Here is a 22,293-nt window from a genome sequence, read left to right as displayed (position 1 = left end):
GTCATAAGTATAGATATTCAATTCTCCAGATCTTTCTATTGATTGAGCTACATCGTCTTTATTACAACATGATGATAAGCTCAATAATGTTTTAAGCAATATATCAATTTGTGTTTGCAGTAACATGGCAAACAAGTCGATATTATCTCACAAAAACGAGAGTCTGTTACTAATACAACGATTTGAGATACAATGCATATGATGAGTGAATGTAGGATACCTGATGGGGTAGAGGCCCTTCCTAGCATCTGCAAACAAGCATTCCTGTCAACAGGTCCCAGCGTCTTACAAATATCGATAAGTTTCCAACCTTCGTAAGAACAAGATCTACCTGCAATAACCAAACAAAGCCTTAATGACACACAAGACGACATGCCTTCTTCATCGATAGCATGATGCTGGGAAGCTACTCACGCCGCCTTGATGGAACTGGTTGGAATGTTTGTGCATCATTGCTTTCTTCCTTAATGCCTAACAACAACGACAAATAAAAGAAGACAGTGGAATGTTTTGTAAGCAATATATCAATTTCCGTTAGCAAGCGGCATAGGTTTACTACGATTTAATCAGGATGCATATAAGAACGGATACCACTAGGGTTACGCAAGTCAAAGCAACGATTTAATGAATGAAAGTATCAAAGCAAGTGCGGTTTGATGTTTGCTTGTGCTGAGCATCGACGTGTCGCTTACCATGCCAATAAAATAAACATGTCGTACATGTGTGTTGACGATAACGCTCTCATAATATCCACGAGGCTCTAAAGCGAGTTCAATAGAAGTCGCTGAGAGAGCAACGATATGCATGCCAAAATCGCCCCGCCATGCGTGTCAAGATGTGTTTCTGCACCCAAACGTTTTCAAAGTCTGTGTACAAATATCTTACAAATACATATTACAAAACATATAATATCTTACAAAACGATATGTATAGCGATTTGTCAGATATTGAAAATCGATACGGCAGTTCAGTTTTTATAACTTATAACTCGACGATACAAAAACATACTATCTAAAAGGTCGATAAATATATCGCACAATAAATTACAAATCGATAAGGAAGAACTTGAACATAATAGCAAACAAATCGATATTAACTAACAAAAATGTATCTCACAAAAACGAGAGTCTGTTACTAATACAGCGGTTTGAGATACAATGCATATGATGAGTGACTGTAGGATACCTGATGGGGTAGAGGCCCTTCCTAGCATCTGCAAACAAGCGTTCTTGTCAACAGGTCCCAGCGTCTTACAAATATCGATAAGTTTCCAACCTTCGTAATAACAAGATCTACCTGCAATAACCAAACAATGCCTTAATGGCACACAAGACGACATGCCTTCTTCATCGATAGCATGATGAGATGAAAAGCTACTCACTGTGCCTTGATGGCACTGGTTGGAATGTTTATGAATCATTGCTTTCTTCCATGATGCCTAACGACAACAGTAATGAAGAGAAGACACTAGAATGTTTTGTAACACTGGAACGTTGATAATGGGAGCACTATTACAGCAGATGGCGCAGGCGAAAGTCTCCACTTTAAATGGTTAACATCAAACTTTCTGGAAGGAGGACTTTTTTGTCCTTTTCCCCACCCGTCGTTTCACAACTTTTGAATGGAGGATATTTTTGTCATTTCCTCGAACCGTCATTTCAGGGCAAGAAAAGCAAGTAAGGGTGATTAAGTCTTTGCAACAGCACCAGAGTGCGATGCAAAGTTATGTCAACATACACGGGAATACGAGCCCCATGTGCATGAATACGTGGTGCTCATTCAATCCCCCAAACACGGACGTGGGATTCAGTGAATCATCGGGGGCGAACATACACAACCCTCTCGTAAAGTTGTGCTTAGGGTTTGTTTTGCTTTTGTTGAGTTTGACGTAAGATGTTCGATTCAGGTAAATCAATACCCCAAAGGGGCAACCCGTATGCTTGAACTGTAATAGCCCTTGGGCAAAATTGTGAATGAATTAAATGCGTTGAGCTTTCTTTTGTTCACCTTCGTTGTGATTGCTTCTTATGATTGCAATTCTTCTCTCTCTATTCTCTTTTTTTCTCTTGCACTCTGATTACAAGCTTCCGCGATTGACAAGCGAGCTAACAAGTAGGCTTACGGCGGTAAGAAAGGATCACCGCGCTACACTGATCTATTGAAAGAAATAGGTTCGTAACAGGTGGTACCAGAGGCATGTTCTCGTGTTGGGGAAGGGACTCTGGAGTCGGTGTCGACAGACACGCCGACAAACTGCGATTTGTGAGCAAGACATTGTGGCGCCTTATCAAAACCTGCGCAACACCAAAGATAAGGCAGTTGCCGAAGCTGAGGAGATGGGTTCACCTCAGGAACAAGAGGAGATGATTACAACTGTCAACAAGCTGGTGGAAGATGTGACTTCGCATGAGGAAGTGATTTCACGCACAATTGAATCATTCAGTAGACTGAATGATATGGTGGCTAGCCTGCAAGAGCATGTAAACTTACAGATAGAGCAGATCACTTTGTTGACGACAAAAGTGGCTGACTTGCAAACTAAAGTAGGGGAGCTTCAGTTGAAAAATCACACATTGCAGCGGTCAGTGACTCTAAATGGGAGAAATAGTGAGAGGTCATCAATGATTGATGTGCCAAGACCAACAAAGTTTAATGGTTCTCAAGACAACAAGGTCATTAAGAATATTTTGTTCCAAGTAGATGACTACTTGGATATTCAAAATGTGACACTTGAAGATCTTAAGATCAAGGTTGCAACAACGTTACTGAATGAGGATGCTATCACTTGGTGGAGGCGAAAGCGCAGTGACATGGAAAGGGGTCCATGCGTGATAAACACCTTTGACAACTTCTTAATAGTGCTACACAACTACTTCATACCAAGGAATGCTCAAATGCAGGCGTATCAGAGGGTTCGTGAGCTTAAACATACTAGTTCATTGCAAGACTATGTCAGAATGTTCCAGATGCTAATGCTAGAGGTGCTTAACATGCCATAAGATGACAAGCTCAACTGGTTCATTGTGGGACTTTAGACATGGGCACAGTCTGAAGTGGAAAGAAACAACCCCCGTATTTTGAAAAATGCATATGTGGCGACCGATCGCTTAGTTGACACTCAGCGCAAGCCTTCACCCCATCAACCAAAGTCAAGAAGAAGCCTGACCACGAAAGCAAGAAGGATAAGCGACGCGATGACAAAGATGAGGCATCGACAAACCATCAATCCAACAAGAAACAAAATTACTCAAAGTATAACAACAACAACAAGGGTGCGATTGTGACATGTTGGTTCTGTGGCGATAGACACATCGTCAGGCAATGCCCCAAGCACCTCGTGAATGACAACGGGTAAGCCAACGCAACACAAGAAGAATGCCATGATACTGAATACAATGACACTGAGGCTATGCAACCGCGGATGAAAGCCATGGGTCGATCAACAAAGCTAGAAGTTGCGCAGTTAAGAACATGCAGGTTAGCAAAGAACTGATGTATCTCAAAGTCATTACGAATGAAAAGTCTACTTCAACTATGGTAGACTCTGTGGCCACACACAACTTTGTCTCACAGAAAGAGGCAGAGCGGTTGGTCTTGAAGCCTGGGCCAAAGCAGAGGACCATCAAAATGGTAAACTCTGAGGCCAAGCCCATCCTTGGTGAAGCAAGAGATGTGGCTATCCAAGTGTAGAGTTGGGCCGACAAAGCCAACTTCTCTATGATGCCCTTGGACGATTTCAAGAAGATTATGGGTATGAAGTTTCTGCGGAGCCAGAATGTTATGATGCTACCAAAGTTTAACACATTGATGATTATGGGGCTAAACCTGTCCCACACGGTACAATGCCTTACACAGAAAGACAAGTCTTCAATGTTATCGGCGATGCAACTGAAGAAGGGTGTCAAGCATGGGGAATAAACATTCTTAGTTGTTGTGCACACAGAAGAAGGGGAGGTAGAAGCAGCAGTGTCGTCGACCCTAGCCCCACTGTTGGAGGAGTTTCGGGGGTGATACCTCCGAAATTGCCAAAACGTCTTCTACCAAGACGTGAGGTCAACCACAAGATTGAGTTGACACCGGGAGCGAAGCCTCTCGCAATGGTTTCATACCGCATGGGGCCAGCTGAGCTGAAGGAGCTGCGAAGGCAGCTAGACGAGATGTTGGACACAAGCATCATTCATCAATCAAAAGCTTCATTTGGCGTCTCGATTTTTTTTTCAAATAAAACATGATGGCTCCAAACGATTATATGTGGATAACCGTGCTTTGAACAATGTTACAGTGAAGAACAAGTATCCATTGCCACTGATAGCGGACTTGTTCGATCAACTAGGCAGTGCCCGTATCTTTTCCAAGCTAGATCTGCAATCAGGTTAGTGACAGGTGAGAATTGTTGAAGGTGATGAGCCGAAGACAACTTGCATCACCCGCTATGATGCTTATGAATTCTTAGTAATGCCATTCGGGTTGACAAATGCTCCAGCCACGTTCACGACTTTAATGAACTAGATCTTCTACCCTTACTTAGACAAGTTCATGGTAGTTTACCTGAATGATATCGTGATCTATAACAACAATATGGAGGAACATATTAGAAACTTGCGAACAATGTTTCAGGTGCTGAAGGAGAATGACCTCTGTGTCAAACAAGAGAAGTATCTCTTCGGGCAGGAGGACATCAACTTCCTTGGCCACATTGTGGGGCGTGGTGTGCTGCGTATGGACGGACAAAAGATAAGGGTCATCCAAGAATGAGTTTCGCCAAGCAAAGTGCGAGAGTTGAGATCATTCCTTGGTTTGGTGAACTACTATCAGCGTTTCATTGAAGGCTATTCTCTCATTGTTGCCCCCCCCCACCGATTTATTAAAGAAGAATCGGGTATGGCTCTGGATAAGAGCGTGCCAAGATGCCTTCAATGGCTTGAAGAAAGCCTTAGTGAGGGAGTTAGTGCTGGGACTGCCCGATCATTCGAGACCCTTTGAAGTTCACACAGATGCCTCAGTCTTTGCCATTGGCGGAGTTATTATGCAAGATGGTCATCTGATCGCATATGAGAGTCGCAAGCTGAAGGATGCAGAGAGGCGTTACACAGTGCATGAACGTGAGATGACCGCTATTGTGTATTGCCTCAGGACCTGGCGACACTACCTCTTGGGTGCCGAGTTTATCGTCAAGATGGACAATATGGCCACGAGCTATTTTTAGACACAGAAGAAGCTGACGCCTAAACAAGCTCGGTGGCAAATGTTTTTGGCTGAGTTTGACTTTGCCTTGGAGTACAAGATTGGAAAGACTAATGTTGTGGCGGATGCCCTAAGCCGCAGGGCTGAACTGACAGCTGCGCGCGCAAAACCTTCTGAAGTGCATTTGAAGGGCACATTGCTGAGCCACATTCGCAAAGGTACGTAGCAGGATCTAACTGCACAACACCTTGTTTATTTGGCGCAGGCATAAAAGACTCGACGATTTTGACTACAGAATGGCCTCCTCATGACAAAAGGGGGATGCATCTTTGTGTCGCGGTGGGGAAGCCTCCGCCGAGAACTGCTTAAGGAGTGTGATGCTACACTATGGGCTGATCATCCTGGTCAGGAGCGGACTTTAGCACTCCTTGAGCGCGACTACTATTGACCGCAGATGAGAGATGATGTTGAGGGGTATGTGCGGATATGCCTCATCTGCCAGCAAGATAAGGGGACAAACCAGAAGGCTGTCGATCTCCTTGAGCCTCTACCAATTCCAGAACGCCCTTGGGATAACATATCCATGGACTTCATTGTTAGTCTACCAAAGGTAGAGGGCATTAGTTCTATTTTGGTTGTAGTGGATCATTTATCAAAGTATGTCACCTTCATCTCAGCTTCTAAGGAGTGCCCTACAGAGTTGTTCGTAAAGCATATGGTGAGGCACTGGGGCATACCAAAGAGCATTGTGAGTGACCGCGATGCTCGCTTCACGGGCAAGTTTTGACATGAAGTATTTCGGCTACTTGGCTCTGATTTATTGTTTTCAACAAGCTTCCATTCATAGACACATGGGCAGACAGAGCGCATCAATGAGATACTTGAGCAGTACCTTAGGCATTTTGTTAGTGCCAATCAAAAAAATTGGGTGAAGCTCCTTGACGTGACACAATTTTGTTACAACTTACAGAAGAGAGAGTCTTCAGGCCACAACCCGTTTGAGATAGCCACGGGACAACAACCATTGACCCCACACACTCTTGCCGCACAAGAAAAGGAAAGGCCATCCTTCGCTTATCAGTTTGTTCGCGACTGACATGAGCAGAATGAGTTGGCAAAGTCATTGTTACACAAGGCAACACAGAGAATGAAGAAGTGGGCGGACAAGCATCGTCGACCTGCTGGGTTCCAAGTTAGGGACCAAGTGTTGGTGAAGTTATATCCAGGGCACACAAGCATCTTTCGCGGATGGCACCGCTGACTGCTCAGAAAGTATGAAGGACCCTTCACCATCACAAAAAAGGTGGGAAAGCTGGCGTATAAGCTGGAGTTGCCTCCAGACTTCAAGGTGCACCTGATGTTCTACATGTGCAACCTCAAGTAGTTCCATCTAAACGATGGAGATCCAGAACGCGGCGTGCCACAACGCGCTCCCATCATGCAAAGGGCCCCGGTAGCACAACAGGCCGAGAATCGCCTTAGTAAGATCCTTCGTTATAAGGTCAACTACTTGGGCAAAATGAAAAAATATCTAGTGCAGTGAGAAGAAACAACAAAACCAACGTGAGAACCTGCATTCCAAATGAACAACCGCTATCCGGTTGAAGTCAAGGCTTACCATGAAACAGATGGCGTCGAGGACGGTGCATGATTTGAAGGGGGGGCATGTTCCCTTACAACTTACACTGTAAAATTGTGCTTAGAGTCTGTTTTGTTTTTGTTAAGTCTGATGTAAGCTACCCGGTTCAGGTGAATCAATACCCTGAAGGGGCAACCCGTATGCTTGAACTGTAATAGCCTTCGGGCAAAATTGTAAATGAATTAAATACGTTGAGCTTTCTTTTGTTCACCTTCGTTGTGATTGCTTTTTGTGATTGTAATTCTTCTCCCTCTATTCTCTCTTGCTTTCTTGCACTCTAATTATAAGCTTTCGCAACTGGCAATCAAGCTAACAAGTAGGCTCGCGGCGGTAAGGAAGGACCGTTGCGCCGCACTGGCCCATTGAAGGAAATAGGCCCGTGACAGCATGCTTATTGTATATTAAGTAGAAGCAAGGGGTGAGACAAGATTTTATACCACCTGAGAAGTGATAGTAGGTTTGGCATGCATAAGTTCAGCGCAACCAAGCCTATTATTAGGAGCTGGTTTTCTGTCCTTGGTGAAAAAAAAGGGTGAGATGATGTTTGGTGTAAGAATATATGCATATAAGACATCTTATTATTTTGGATATTGGATAGTGATTTAAAATCTAAGTTCATTCCATTTTGGCTAAAGCTAAGTTGATGTTACATCTAGGGGTGTCAATGGGTGGGGTTTTGGTTTAGAACCAGGTGAAATCAGACTTGGACCAGATTTTCGGGTATGGTTTTGGGTTTGAACCTGGGTTTAATCGGGTCCACTGTAAGAAAAACCATACCCCCGACCTGATAAGAACAACATGAACCAAACCTGGACCATACCCAGTAAAACCATATTTTTTTATCATTTTTATATTGAAAAATTGCAGGTCTTAATCGGAACTTGGGTCAGTTATAAACTTTCACAAACTATAACTGGGTCCATGGATTAATCAGACCTTTGGGTCTTCTTATTTATCACCATACCCGGATCCTATAGGGTTTGGTTTGGGTTGGGTCTGGGTAAACCAGACCCATACCCCTAGTTACATCACTCTTTACATCCAACCTTTAAATAGAAACTGCCAAAACCTAGTCTTTCAATAACTTAGGTTTCTTTTTTATCAAATGCACATATTTTTTCCCCATAGGGTTTGGTCGTATTAGGATGGGACCTAGGCCGCTAGGCAAGTGGTATAAGTTCAAATCCTATGGGTGTCACCCCCTTCTGCAAACGGAAGCATGGTGAATCCCTAAGGGCAAGGGGTAAGCTCAAGAAGTTTTACGCTGCAAGGACAGATCTAGTGGTGGTGTGATCTTGGGGCAAAAAAAAAAAAACATGAAGAAAATGAGGAAACAAAGGGGAAACGAGTGAGAAGTGAGGGGAAAGAGACAAAACAAATAATTATATAAAAACATAAAAAACAAAAGGGAAGCGAGTGAGAAGCAAAAGGAAAATGAGTGGAAAACAGAAAAGATGAGAAAAAGAGATTTCCATCTTGTTTTTCTCTTTTGGAGGAAGCATGATACTTTTCGCTTAGAAGCATGCCCCTTAGGGGTTGCTTTCTGGTAACTATGGTCGAAACATAGTGTTAGGGTTGCTAACACCACCCTAGACATGTTTTAGTAACACCAGTACTCCTAAACAACATGGGTTGAAAAAACTATGACTGCTCCTAAACAGCAGAGGTGCTGGGGAAACCATTATGAACCTCCAATTTAAGGCTCCCAAACAGAGCCAAGCACTTAAGAAGCGTCTTTCATTGAGGCTTTTGGCAGCTAAAAAGACCCTAAAAGAGTGCACTTTGTCCATCTACTCGAGTTCTCTAATCAAATCTTGGAGATGCTATCATCCTCCAACAAAATCTAATAAAGAGATGACAGAAATGGCCGACTAAAGCGCCGATTTTGACATGATTTTCTGCTGCCACTTCTAAGGCTATTTTTTGAAAACTTGTTTGGTTGTCCTTTGCATTGCAACATGGTATAGCAGTAACATATGCTTTGACCTCTAGTGTAAGCTTGCAACGCCCTGTAAAAATTAGCTTAAGATCCTGTGGAAGCAAATCACAATCACAACATTTTCTCAAGTTCTGCAAAGCATGACAAAGTGCAAATTGTGATTGTAATTCTTTTTTATAATGCTTCTTCCTTAAAATCTTCCTTGAAACTTAAGATGGTCACAAGACTAACCTCATGATCAACTTTCTCAAGTGTGATGGCTCAACCCATCAGCGACCAAAGCAAACTTTCCCTTACTTTTTCTTTTGAGTTAGCTAGTATAAACTACTTGGGAAATGATAATATGGATAAAAACATGTAATCGCTAAAAACTTTATAAGCCAAGTTGGCAATGGGCCGATTCAAGTGAACTCCAAAGTTTGTACAACTTCACTTTATTTTGGCAGACTAACCAGGCAACATGTGTTTTGCTCGTACAGAAAATCCATGTACTCAAAAGGCACAGGGAAGGTGGTCTACCTAAATGTGGCTAAAAAGAAATAACAGAACTTTACCAAGAAGGTGCCATCTTTAGGTCCTTGATTAACGATGATAGAGAGCAGCTCCTGCAAATCAATTTTAATATATGCAGATGCTGAAAAAGTGAAAAGATCAGGACAAAACAGTGTTGCTTCAGCCATCTTTGTTCAATCAAATAGCAATAGAGAATCGCCTACCAAGAAAAAAGGGCGATAGGGAATCAACAAAAATGTTGAGGCAACTGCCCACAAGGACTCTGTTCATCTGGTAAGGGCGACTTGTGAAGGTCACCAAGTTGACTGGCATCTCAAGTTCGAAACCCACAGGTGGCATCCGTTATCGCAAGGTCTAAGCTGGGTGTAATGCTGGTGGGTAGGGGGACCTCAAGGGTTTCATCTACTGGAGACCATCCTATGTGTGGTAGGTGATGGGGTTTTTTCACTAGGCCAAAAAAAAAGCTTGAGGCAACTTCACATATCGAAACACAAAACAACATTTTTAGGAAATCATTACTCAATCAATTTCGGCACCTCTCTCTCATGCCTGCAACATGCACTCGCAATTATTCAAATTTCAAACCAAATGCACATGTTGCATACAAATTATAATTTTGTGCTAAAGAAACCATTGCCACTGTCACGTGTATTCTGAAAGTTGAGAGAGAGAGAGAGAGCAGAGAAGACATGGTCTTGTTTTTCTCGTCCCAACACAAGGTGACGTGCACTAACTGCTCCTACCAGACACCCGGAGCTCCCCGTTGGTGCTACCATAATCTTGGTGTATGAAGAATATCTTATATAATTTAATCTGAGGCATTACAAATTTACAAGATATAGCTTGACAGCATGTGGTGCTAAGATAGGAATTCACATTAAGATCATGCACAGAATGCTATAAACTGATGAAGGATGAGAAATCTTCAATCAGCACAGAAAACCTCTGGGTTAACCTGGTCTCACTAGCACCGATGATGTAAATGATGATATGTATGATAAAAATGATTGTGAAAGAAATGCCATACAGTAAAAAATGCATTAGTTAGAATTTGCAGAATTGATGAAAGATTAAGCAACTATGCAAAAGCAATTATGACCACAAAAATGAGATGAGACGTCATCAGTCTGGCAGCCTATATGAATTACAGCAGGCACAAGTTCTATTTGACATATCTCAGCCTATCTATATGCACTTCTCATTTCAGTTGACAACAAAAATGAACATTTTCATCAAGCTTAAGGGATTATGCATTCAGTAATATCACTTTAGCTATACCGCTTGGAGCAGAAAACCGGACTTCATATATGGACAGGAAGCACAGCCCACATGGGTAGCGCAGCTTTCTCCAAAGACAAGGTGCTTGTATCCAGTGCAGTATTCTTATTATAGGTGAAAGGCAAAGAGCTTTTGGTTCTAATGATGGAACATGATTGTTTTCAATTAGATAATGCAGAAAATATATACATGCAACAGATGACCATTTCAATTAAATGGGACAGAGCATGTATATCCAACCTCAGTCGAGAGAATTTTTAAACTTTCACAAATACAGATGGACAAAATTTGAAGCTTGCACAAAGTGACAACTCGCCTGACAGTAATGACAAAAATAGGACATGATATGACTAGAAAAGGTAAAATAGAATGGCAAATCTATGCAAGCAATACTGGTACTGAAAATTTGCACCATAACAAAAAAACTTCTCTCAAGTATAAAGACAGCTCAGTTAATAGTAATATAGCCGACGTAGCAATGAACGTCTAGAGTTCTTTTTAGGTTTGGGATGTGTCTGAGCAATTTCCCCATGTCATGGAGCTCTGGGCAAGATTTTAAATTCTTCAGAAGAACCATATCTCCCATAGAGATGGCAATCCGAGCATTGAGAACTTCCTTATATTTAACACCGCCAACCTCTTGAATCCCCAAAAGCAATCGAAAGGTATGCTTTATAGAGCAGGACACAGTAATGAGCATAGAACACAAGTTTCACGCAATTGAAGGTGACCTACTTGGCCCTCTTTGTTAGTTCATGATAGACAGCATGATGCTTTACCATTACAGTGTCACAGGCCTATTTCTTCAATAGGCCAGTGCGGCGTGACGGTCCTTCCTTACCACCGCAAGTTTTTCGGTCACTCACTTGCCACTTGTGAAAGCTTAGATAACTTAGAGTTCAAGAAAGTGTAAGAAGAGAGAGAGAGAGAAATTGCAATCATTTGAAAGTAATCACAACAAAGGTGAACAAACAAAAGCTCAACACATTTGCATTCATTCATAATTTTGCCCGCAAGCTCGTTACAGTTCAGATCTACGGGCTAACCCTTTAGGGTATTGATCAACCTGAACCAAAGTGCAAGAGTGGCCCAGAGAAAGTTACAAGTGACTGAACACTTACATCATGACTCAACCAAAGCAAAATAGACTCTAGATACAACTGTACAAAGTAGGTCACAGGAGAACAAGCTCCCCCCTTCGCCCTCAGTTTCATGGTAGACCCTGACTTCATCTGGATAGCGGCTTTTCATCCAAAATGTTGGCTCCCACGTCAGTTTTGTTGTCTCCTCCCACTGCGCAAAATACTTTTTCGCTTCGCCCAAGTAATTGACCTTGTGGCGAAGGATCTTGCTGAGACGTTTCTCAACCCGTTGTGTTGTAGGGGCCCTCTGTAGGATAGGAGCGTGTTGTGGCACCCTACATTACGGATATCCCTCATCCACATAGAACGATTTTAGGTTGCACACATGAAACACCAGGTGCACCTTGAAGTTCGGGGGCAGGTTCAGCTTGTACGCTAGTTTGCCCACTTTCTTGGTGATGGTGAATGGTCTCTCATACTTCCTGATCAGTTCGCAGTGTTGTCCACAGAAGATGCCTGTGTGATCTAGGTAAAGCTTCACCAATACCTGGTCCCCAACACGAAACTCAGCAGGTCTATGACGCTTGTACGCCCACTTCTTCATCCTCTTAGCCACCTTGTAAAGAAACACCTTTGCAAGCTCGGTCTACTCATGCCAGTTTCGAACAAACTGATAGGCGAAGGATGACCTTTCCTTCTCTTGTGCGGCTAGAGTATGCGAAGTCAATGGTTGCTGCCCTGTAGCTATCTCGAATGGGCTGTGGCCTAAAGACTTACTTTTCTAAAAATTGTAGCAGAATTGGGCCATGTCCAGGAGCTTCACCCAGTCTTCTGATTGGTACTAACAAAGTGCCTGAGGTATTGCTCTAACAATTCATTGATGTGCTCCGTCTGTGGGTGAAAACTTTTTGAAAATAGCATATCAGAGCTGAGTAGCTGAAATACTTCATGCCAGAATTTGCCTATGAAGCGAGCATCACTATCACCCACAATGCTTTTTGGTACACCCCAATGCTTCATAATATGCTTGACGAACATCTTCAGAGTCTTCTCTGTGGGGCACTCCTTAGAAGCTGTGATGAAGGTGGCATATTTAGAGAAACGATCCACCACCACTAGGATGAAACTAAAACCATCTACCATTGGCAAACTAATAATGAAGTCCATGAAAATGCTCTTCCATGGATGTTCTTGAATAGGTAGAGGCTCAAGGAGACCAACAGTCTTCTGGTTGGTCCTCTTGTCTTTCTGATAAATAAGACATGTTTACACATATCCTTCCACATCGTCTCTTATCTGCGACCAATAGTAGCCGCGCTCAAGGAGTACTAAGGTCTGCTCATGACCTAGATGACCGACCCATAATGTATCATGACACTCTTTAAGCAATTCGTAGTGAAGGTTTCCCCACCACGACATGAAGACACGTCCCCCTTTTTATCATGAGAAGGTCATCCCGTAGCCAAAATCGTTGAGTCTTTTCCGCTTGCGCCAGAGAGACAAGGTATTGCGTTGTTATGTCTTGTTGCATTCTTTCGTGGATGTGGTTCAGCAACGCACCCTCCAAGTGAACATCGAAAGACTCCACCTATACAGCCGTCAGTTCTGCCTTGTGACTCAGGGCGTCAGTAACAATATTAGTCTTTTTCACCTTGTACTCTAAAGCAAAGTCAAACTCAGCTAGGAACATTTGCCATCGAGCCTGCTTGGGCATCAGCTTCTTTTGCGTCTGCAAATAGCTCATGGTGACATTGTTCGTCTTGATGACGAACTGGACACCCACAAGATAGTGCCTCTATGTCCTGAAGCAATACACGATGTTTGTCATCTCATACTCGTGCACAGTGTAGCGCCTCTTCGTATCTTTTAGTTTTTGACTCTCATAAGCAATCAGATGTCTCTCCTACATGATAACTCTGTTGATGGCGAAGTCTGAATCATTTGTGTGGACTTCAAAGGGTCTTATGCGGTCCAACAACCATAGCATTGGTTTTCTCACCAGGGCATTCTTTAAGCCATCGAAAGCATCTTGGCAGGCTCTTGTCTAGAGCCATACCTGATTCTTCTTCAGTAAATCCGTGAGGGGCACAACAATGATGTAGTAGCTTTTGATGAACTGCCTATAGTAGTTTATCAAGCAAAGGAATGACCGCAACTTTGACACTTTGGTTGGCGGACTTCATTCCTAGATGGCTCTTATCTTCTGCCCATCCATGCGCAGCATACCACGCCTCATGCTGTGGCCAAGAAAGCTAATATCCTTCTGTCGGAAGAGACACTTCTCTCACTTGACATAAACGTCATTCTTCTTCAGCACCTGAAACATTATTTGTAATTGCTTGACATGTTTATCTATGCTACTGCTGTAAATCACGATGTCATCAAGATAGACTAACATGAACTTGTCTAAGTAAGAGTAGAAGATCTTGTTCATCAATATTGTGAACATGGTCGAAGCATTAGTCAACTCGAATGGCATCACCAAAAATTCATAGACACCATAGCAAGTGACACAAGTAGTCTTTGGCCCATCACCGTCAGCAATCCTCACTTGCCAATAACCAGATCACAAGTCTAACTTCAAAAAGACACGAGCACTACCTGGTTGATCAAACAAGTCCGCTATTAGTGGCAACAAATACTTATTTTTTACTGTGACCTTGTTTAATGCACGATAATTCATAGATAGCCTTTTGAAACCATCATGTTTCACCTAGAAGAGCACAGGGGTGCCAAAGGGTACTTTTAAAGGATGAACAATGCCTACTTCTAATATCTCATCTAGCTGCTTGTGCAACTCCTTCAATTCAGTCAGCCTCATACGATAAGGGACCATGGCAGGGAGCTTTGCTCCCGGGGTGGACTCAATCTTTTGGTCGACCTCGCATCTCGGTGGCAGACGTTGTAGCAGTTCCAGGGGCATCACTCTTCAAAACTTTGCTAATTGTGGGGAAAGGGTCAGCGGCACTGCTGCTTCTACCTTGCCTTCTTCGGTGAGCACAACAACTAAGAATGTCTGCTCTTCCTGCTTAACACCCATCTTCAATTGCATGACAGATAGTATTGAAGACTTGCCTTTAACAATAAGGCACTGCACCGTGTGTGAAGAGTTTTGCTCCAAGATCGTTAATGATTTAAACTTCAACAGCTTCATCATATTCTGGTTGTGAAAAAACTTCGTGCCCACAATCATTCAAAAATCATCTAGGGTCACCACTGAGAAGTTAGCTTTGCCGACCTAACTCCCAATTTGGATAGCCACATCCCTTGCTTCACCAAGGATGGACTTGGCCTCAGAATTCACCGTCTTGATGGTCCTTTGCTTTGGCCCAGGCTTCAATCTCAACTACTCTGCCTCTTCCTGTGAGACGAAGTTATGCGTAGCCCCAAAGTCTACCATTGTCATAGTAGACTTCTCATTCACAATGACTTCTAGATACATGAATTCTTAGTTAACTGGTATACTTTCAACTGCGCAGGTTCTTACTGCATTAACCGACCATATAACTCTCATCCTTGGTTGCATGACCTCAGTGTCGCTACTCTCTACCTATACTGCATTGGCCTGTCTACTGTCCTTCACGAGGCATTTTGGACATTGCCTTGCGATGTGCCTATCACCACAGAACCAACAAGTCATAACACACACTTTGTTGTCATTGTTGTACTTGTAATTCTGCTTGTCAAAATGGTATTAGGTCGACGCCTCACCCTTGTTGTCGTGCCGATCCTCTTTTTTGCCTCCATAGTCCGGTTTCTTCATGACATTTGTCGATGAAGTAAAGGTCTTGCGCTGAGTATCCACTAAGTGCTCGACCATCACATACACATCTTTCAAAGTCTCGAGGTTGCTCATTTCCACTTCAGACTGTTCCCACGACTGTAATCCCACAATAAACCCGTTGAGTCTGTCTTCATCTAGCATATTGGGTACGTCCAACATGAGCTTCTGGAATGTCCTGATGTAATCTATCAAGGCTTCAGTGTGTTTTAATTCTGACACCATCCGATATGCTTGGCGTTGTACATTTCTTGGCATAAAATAGTTTCGTAGCTCAGTTTTGAAGGCCTCAAAAGTATCAATTACATAATGCCTTCTTTCTATATAGCTATATTTCCGTCTCCACTAGGCTATAGCATCTCTGTCAAGCAGAGCTACTGCAGCCTTCACCCTGAGGTCTTCGACCAATACGTTCTGAATATCCAGATAGTCTTCAATCTAGAACAAAAAGTTTTGTATGACCTTACTATCCTTGGAACCATTGAACTTCACTGCCCTCAGCACATCTACCTTTGATGGCCTAACGACATTTTCGTCATTTAGGGTCACCGTCTACTACAAAGTGTGGTTCTTCAACTGAAGCTCCCCTACTTCAGTCTGCAGGGTGGTCATTGTCGCATTCAGTGAAGTAACCCATCCCATCAGTAAGTTCACCTACTCTCGCAAGCTATTGACCTCATCATCTAATCCTTCGAATGACTCAAATGCATGTGAAATCGCTTTCTCATGTGAAGTCGCATCAGCCATCAGTCTATTGACAATCTCAGTCATTTGCTCTTGGCCCCGAGGTGAACCCATCTTCTCAGTTTCGGTGAATGCCTTACCTTTGGTGCTGTGCACATTGTATTGGGGTGCCATGATGTCTTACTCACAAATCATGGCTTGTCAGCGCATCTCTCAACATCGACTCTGAAGTCCCTTTCTCAATTCGAGAATGGGCTTCAGTACCACTTATCACAGACATATTTCTTCAATAGGCCAATGTGATGTGATGGTCCTTCTTTACTGTCACAAGCCTTATAATCTCTCGCTTGTGAAAGCTTAGATAACTCATAGTCCAAGAAAAAGAAATTACAATCACTTGAAAATAATCACAACGATGGTGAACAAAATAAATCTCAATACATTTGCATTGATTCATAATTTTGCATGGGGGCTCATTACATTTCAAATCTATATGCTAACCCTTCAAAGTATTGATCAACATAAAAAAAGTTATAAGTTACTCAACACTTACTTCATTAGTCAACCAAAGCAAAACATGCAATGTATGAAGTCAAGCATCCTCAATTCACCGTCAGGCAGACCTTCGTTAAGAAATGGTGCAATAGCCCATTCATACCAAATCTTCACATTCCATCTCAATTGGTTTGTTCTTTCTATAATATTTTAGAGTGCTTCCTCCCTATGGAGCAACCATGTGGGACATACCAACAATGTAAAAAGCATCGGGTCTAAAAAGTTCACCAACCATTCCTGTAACACTGTTTTGCTAATCAGGAGTGCTTATAAGAAGAAAAAAGAGGAAGCTTCCTCCAACTCGCAAACCATTACAATGGTGTCTTTTTCCAAAAAGGATGTTTTTTTTACTGTTTACTATCTTCCATTAATGTCGCTTTCGTAGGGTTGGATGATGTAAACTATCCCATTGTTTTATGACAAAAAAAATGCAACTAAACATGTAGTTGGTAAATGTAGACCAATCGACCCCACCAGAGGTAGAAGCCCCAGAGAGTAGGGGGGGAGAAGAAGAAGAAGAAGAAGAAGAAGAAGAAGAAGAACGATGGTGAATCATGGTTGTCACGGCTCCGACAAACTGGACACCAGCAGCTTCGCGAAGCCGTTGCCCGTGATCGGCCTCTACATAGCAGCAGCTTCCCTGGTTTGCCTCGTCCTCATCGCTGTCGACGCTTGCAGAGGCTGGCTCCATAGGCTAAGATGGGTACCCTGCAAATGGTTCAAACTGAACGCTGCTACCCTCACCTTCCTGTCGATTGCAACCAAACTGCCCGTCGATCTGAACACGTCGATGCCTGGGCCGGAGCATCAACTAGCCAAATTGAGTGGAACAGCTCTGCTATGTGTTGCCATGGGGTTCATGCTGCCGTCCTTGGGCGGCATGGAAGACTCGGAGCTCCTCTCCAACATGGTAGCCCTCGCCATCCTCGTCGTAACCATAGTCGTCAACATCTGTATTCAGATGGGCACGGGCGTGATCTTTGCTTTCATCCCCGAGCACGCCATCATCATGTCCACGATGTTGCTCCTTCTCTTGCTTATGTGCTCTTCTGCTTTAACCAGTAAGACCATCAGGGACATCCTCTCCCAGAATTACAACACCAAACATGGGCAACTCAAGTCTAGACTGAGTGGTAAGGTGGAGGAGAGGCTGAAGTTGTGCAAAGAATTGGTTTTGGCAAGTTGGGTGATGGCCGTCACCGGTGACCCACAAAACGTTTTCAACAGAACCCCAAACGTTGCTGCTGCAGGAGCTGTTTCGTCTCTTTCTGCTCTGGTTTTGTTAGAGGCAGAGGTTAGAAGCCTCTTCGGTGGTTCCAGTATTGGTGGTCCTTTCTGCAAGGGCGATTCAGATTACAAGTGGTCGATTTGGGCAGTGTTGGTGTCCCAAACTCTCACCATCTTATTCACCAGCATCGTCATCGGCTACAGATGGTTCAATAGCTCTCCGTTTAGCACTACCCCATGTTCGATCAATTGCAACACAGAGAGCTACTGGGTTCAGAGACTGGTTTCATGGAAAGAGAGGCCCTTGAAAATCCGAAGCTTAGGCGGTTCGAGGCTTATGCTTAAGATCCTCAATTTATTCAGAGACCCCACTTTGGGGTTTCTCATACAATCACAGAAGATGGTCGTCATCACATCCAAATTCCTCCGACTACTCTCCACCTCAATCATCATCATCATCCCCTGCTTCTCTTCCCTCTACCGAACTCGAAACATGGAAGAGAATGCGACTTGGAGAGCAGTTTGTTTGAACTCCAAACTCTGCGGAAAAGAGGTGAAGGAAGTCGTGTTCCGTCTCGATGGGGAGTCAGAATTCCCAAATTGGAGAGCAGTTTGTTTGAGCGATATTGATGCCGTCGAGAAGGAGACGACCAAGAAGCTGATACAGAGAGGAGGGTATCAGAAGAAAACCACCAACAGTAGCACGGGTCCTTTAGTGGAGCTATTGATGGAATCTGAGCTACCATCGTTCTTCGAGAGGCTGGAGGAGATCACGGGCGGCCATTTCAGCAACTACGCAGACGAGCGCTGCTGGGGTCTGGACGTGGTGGTGCTTGTGTACGTAGCTGATCGATTGTTCAGCCACTCGAAGCCGTTGGAGACGCAGTCGCTGAGGAGGTGCGTCGACCAGGGGCTGGACCTGCTGCTCTACGTGGACAAGTACGCGACTCGCGTCTACACGGAGAGGACGAGAGGCAGGAGGGCGGCGCGGATCCTGTGGAGGCAGACCGTCCGGGCGCGAAGCACCGTGCCTTTCCTCGCTCTACAGGTAGCGGTCGTTCATCAAACCCCGTTCATTTTTTTTTTAGGCTTTGAACTGAATTGAGATAATGTGCAAAATGTGATTGCACGCCTCAAGCGTGCTGCTGGTGCAGGGTACGTTTGGTTGCGTGTGGGGTGCTCTGCAAAATGAGACACTTTCTAAATCTGAAAACTGGAATCTCATGAGGTCTCATTTGCAAAGCCTTGTTTTGGGGGTGCTGTGCACAACTCACTTTTTTTTACGTTTGGTTGCTTTTGAGGTGCTGTGCAAATGAGATTTACTTTTGAAATATCACGAGAACTCAAATATCATGAGATCTAGGGATGGCAGTGGGACGGGGCGGGGGACAAGGTCTCCACCCCCGCCCCGCCTCAAAATTTTATCCTCCACCCCCGCCCGGATGGATTTTATCCTCCACCCCCGCCTTCATCCCCGGTTCAAACGGGGATGAGGCGGGGCGGGGATATTGCGGGGAAAAGTGGTCAGGGCGGGATTGGGGTGGGGCAGGGAAAAGTGCACGTCCATCCCCGCCTCCACCCCCGGACGGAGATGAATTTTAACCTTCGTCCCCGCCTCCATCCCCGTTTCATACCCTTCATCCCCGGTCCAAACGGGGCGAGGCGGGGCAGGGCCCCGCTTTCCCCCAGTCCACTGCCATCCCTAATGAGATCGAACCAAACTTACACTAAGAAATGTGCAATCACTTGATCCTTTGAAACCAGTAGAAAGGATTTGTTAAGTTAACAATGCAAGATCACAAGGATAATGTTTGTTGCCCCAAAAGGGTTTGGCTTAGAGGGATGGGGCTTAGGTCACTAGGGAGGCGGTCTAGGTTCAAATCTCATGGGTGTCACCTCTTGCGCAAACTGAAGCGTGATAGGCGGTCTAGGTTCAAATCTCATGGGCGTCACCTCTTGCTCAAACTGAAGCGTGATGACTTTTGGGGGGCAAGAGGCAAGTTGACAGAGTTTTATGTTGTCTTGTAAGTACAGCAGACAGAGCTAGCACGGCTAAGTCTTTGATCTTAGAGGCCGTTTCTACTTGTGTGCGCGCGTGTATATATATATATATATATATATATATATATATATATATATATATATATATATATATATATATATATATATATATATAAAAGTGAGCCGAGTATGAACCATGGGTACATCTAGGCTGGTATAGTTGGTTTATATTAGGTCTATGCGTGAGAATGTCAAAAAAACATGAAAGCAGATCAAGTGATTGTACAAATTTACATGCAACAATTAGGTCACAAGTTTGGTTCTCGCTATGGCTTCATGTCAAAAGGAGAGCTCTTTCTTGCTTAACGACACCTTTGGTTCGACTCATTAGACTCGGGCTCAATAACTCCTGACAACACTAGCCTATACAGTTTAAAATTTGACTCTTTACACCCCTGTCTACAGGGCCAAGGGTGCGCCCAGGTGATCAAACGTCTCGGACCAGAGCTGCGGGATGGGTGGGTGGGTTCGCATCGAGACCCCACCGAGGATGCCTTAGTTATTGGTCAAGTGGAGGAAGCATGTGACTCGATATCGGCACTGTTTAGAGAGGAGGTGCTGCAATCTAGTGAGGATCTCTACTACTGGCTCCGGCAGACGATCGCCGACATCTTCGGCCTAGGGCTGTCCCACGTGTTTGACGCGGTGTGCAATGCCACTGCCGGGCCTTGCATGGAGGCGAAGGGAGAGAAGTGTGCAAGTAAGGCAGCCTCCATGTTGGCCGTGACTCAGAGACTGATGCCATGGTTCCCTAAGTTGGATGACTTCCATGCCTACGTGACCCGCGAGCACGGTCAGGTGTATGAGCAGCTCAATGCAGACCAAGTTGGGATCTCAGCCCTGGTTCGTCACAAGATCAGCCAGAGCAAGTGACTGTATTAATTTGTAGAAAATGATTCATTATGACTCCTATGTTGTTTAAATTAAGTTTCACATGAAAGGGCGTACTCACAAATATCCATCAATTTTTTGAAAATCTTGCCCTTTTATAGTGAGATTTTTAAAAACCGATATAATCCTAAAAGAAATGCAACATTTTCAAAATATTACATATTTTGTAAACATTGTAATTTTATCATGATATTATTGTGTTATATTTATATATTTTTTACAAATTTAATAAATTTTATTTTTTATATATGTTCTTATACACTTTTAAAATTGAATATACCAATAATTTTCCGAGGAAAATATAGATTTTTTAAATTCATGTAGCACTAGATTTTCTTATGCTGATAAAATCCCAAATAATGAGTTTATTGATTATGAAAAGTCTCAAGGGCTTTTTCTTTTCTTTTTATTCCTAAGACTATAGCTGGGAGAGACTCCCTTTTTTATTAGATAAGCACCATCATGCAATCCCAAAGTATAGACAAACTGTCTATCAGCTCCAACTACAAAGGAAACCTCATGAAAAGATAAAGAACTAGAACTTGATGTTCCCCATGTGCTGGGATGACGCCAGATTTAATCCTGAAGATTCCTACAGGCCTAATTCAGCTTAAGGTATTTTTTTACAGAGAGACCGCAGTGTAAAGTTTTCCAATTGAAAATGCTTGACCGAGCTTGCAGAAATAGTGGTAATGATAGGAAAGCATAATGGTTTGTCTACTTATCATGTTAGCTTTGACTTTACCAATCGGGATGACAAATGTTGAGAGGGCATTTTCAGCTAGGAATACGTAACACCTCTCAAAAATCTAACTTTTTAAAAACTTTTCCAACTCTAAATTTTGAGAAAAATTTAAAACTTTTTATTTATATAAACAATTCACATAGTTTTCAAAAGTAATATGCCAACAAGTTCATCTACGACGACATTCTAACCGTTCCAAATACTAGACGGCCCCACCTGAGCGCAAGCGCGAGTGTATATAAGTCTCTCAGTGATCATGCATAATATTTGCATTTTATTAATCATTATTTATGCATGATCCATGTTAAAATCGCTCTAAAAACCCATTTTTATTGTTAGTTCTGAGAAATTGCATTGAATTGAATTTTATCAGAAAATCATATTTTTTTTCAAAGCTTTCCCTGCATATATTTTTTAGTGTTTCTATTATAGTTAGAATGTTTTAATCGTAGTTTAGTTTGCTTAGGTTTTTATTAGCTAATTTTTAATTAGTTTAGGAAGTTTGTTTGTTTGTTTTTAGACAATAAAACATGTTTTACTAAAATGGGTCTTTTGAAAAATATTGAAAATTGTGGACTTGTTTTGAATTTTTTTTCTTTTACCCTAATTTAGTATTATAAGTAGTCTTCTACAGCAGAAAGAAAGGGGGTCTCTCACGTTGGAATTCACGCAACCCACTTTGAAGTTCTCTCTCTCACGCCTCTCTCTCTCTCT

At 43.1% G+C, this 22,293-nt stretch overlaps 1 protein-coding gene across 1 annotated transcript; it reads left to right on the top strand.

Annotated features, from left to right (window-relative positions):
- Nucleotides 1–17,085: 17,085 nt before the first annotated feature.
- On the top strand, nucleotides 17,086–20,919 carry LOC149811647 (uncharacterized). Its single transcript, XM_089993763.1, has 2 exons — nucleotides 17,086–18,930; nucleotides 20,349–20,919. Exons 1-2 carry the CDS (start codon nucleotides 17,200–17,202, stop codon nucleotides 20,814–20,816), a joined length of 2,199 nt encoding a protein of 732 aa, XP_089849889.1. The 5' UTR covers nucleotides 17,086–17,199; the 3' UTR covers nucleotides 20,817–20,919.
- The last annotated feature ends 1,374 nt before the right edge of the window (nucleotides 20,920–22,293 follow it).

This window comes from Nuphar pumila, chromosome 17 (genome assembly GCF_984573655.1).
Source record: "Nuphar pumila chromosome 17, dmNupPumi1.hap1.1, whole genome shotgun sequence".
Classification (NCBI taxonomy): domain Eukaryota; kingdom Viridiplantae; phylum Streptophyta; class Magnoliopsida; order Nymphaeales; family Nymphaeaceae; genus Nuphar; species Nuphar pumila.
Note: the sequence above shows the minus strand (reverse complement) of the source record. Positions and strands in the feature narration are given on the sequence as shown.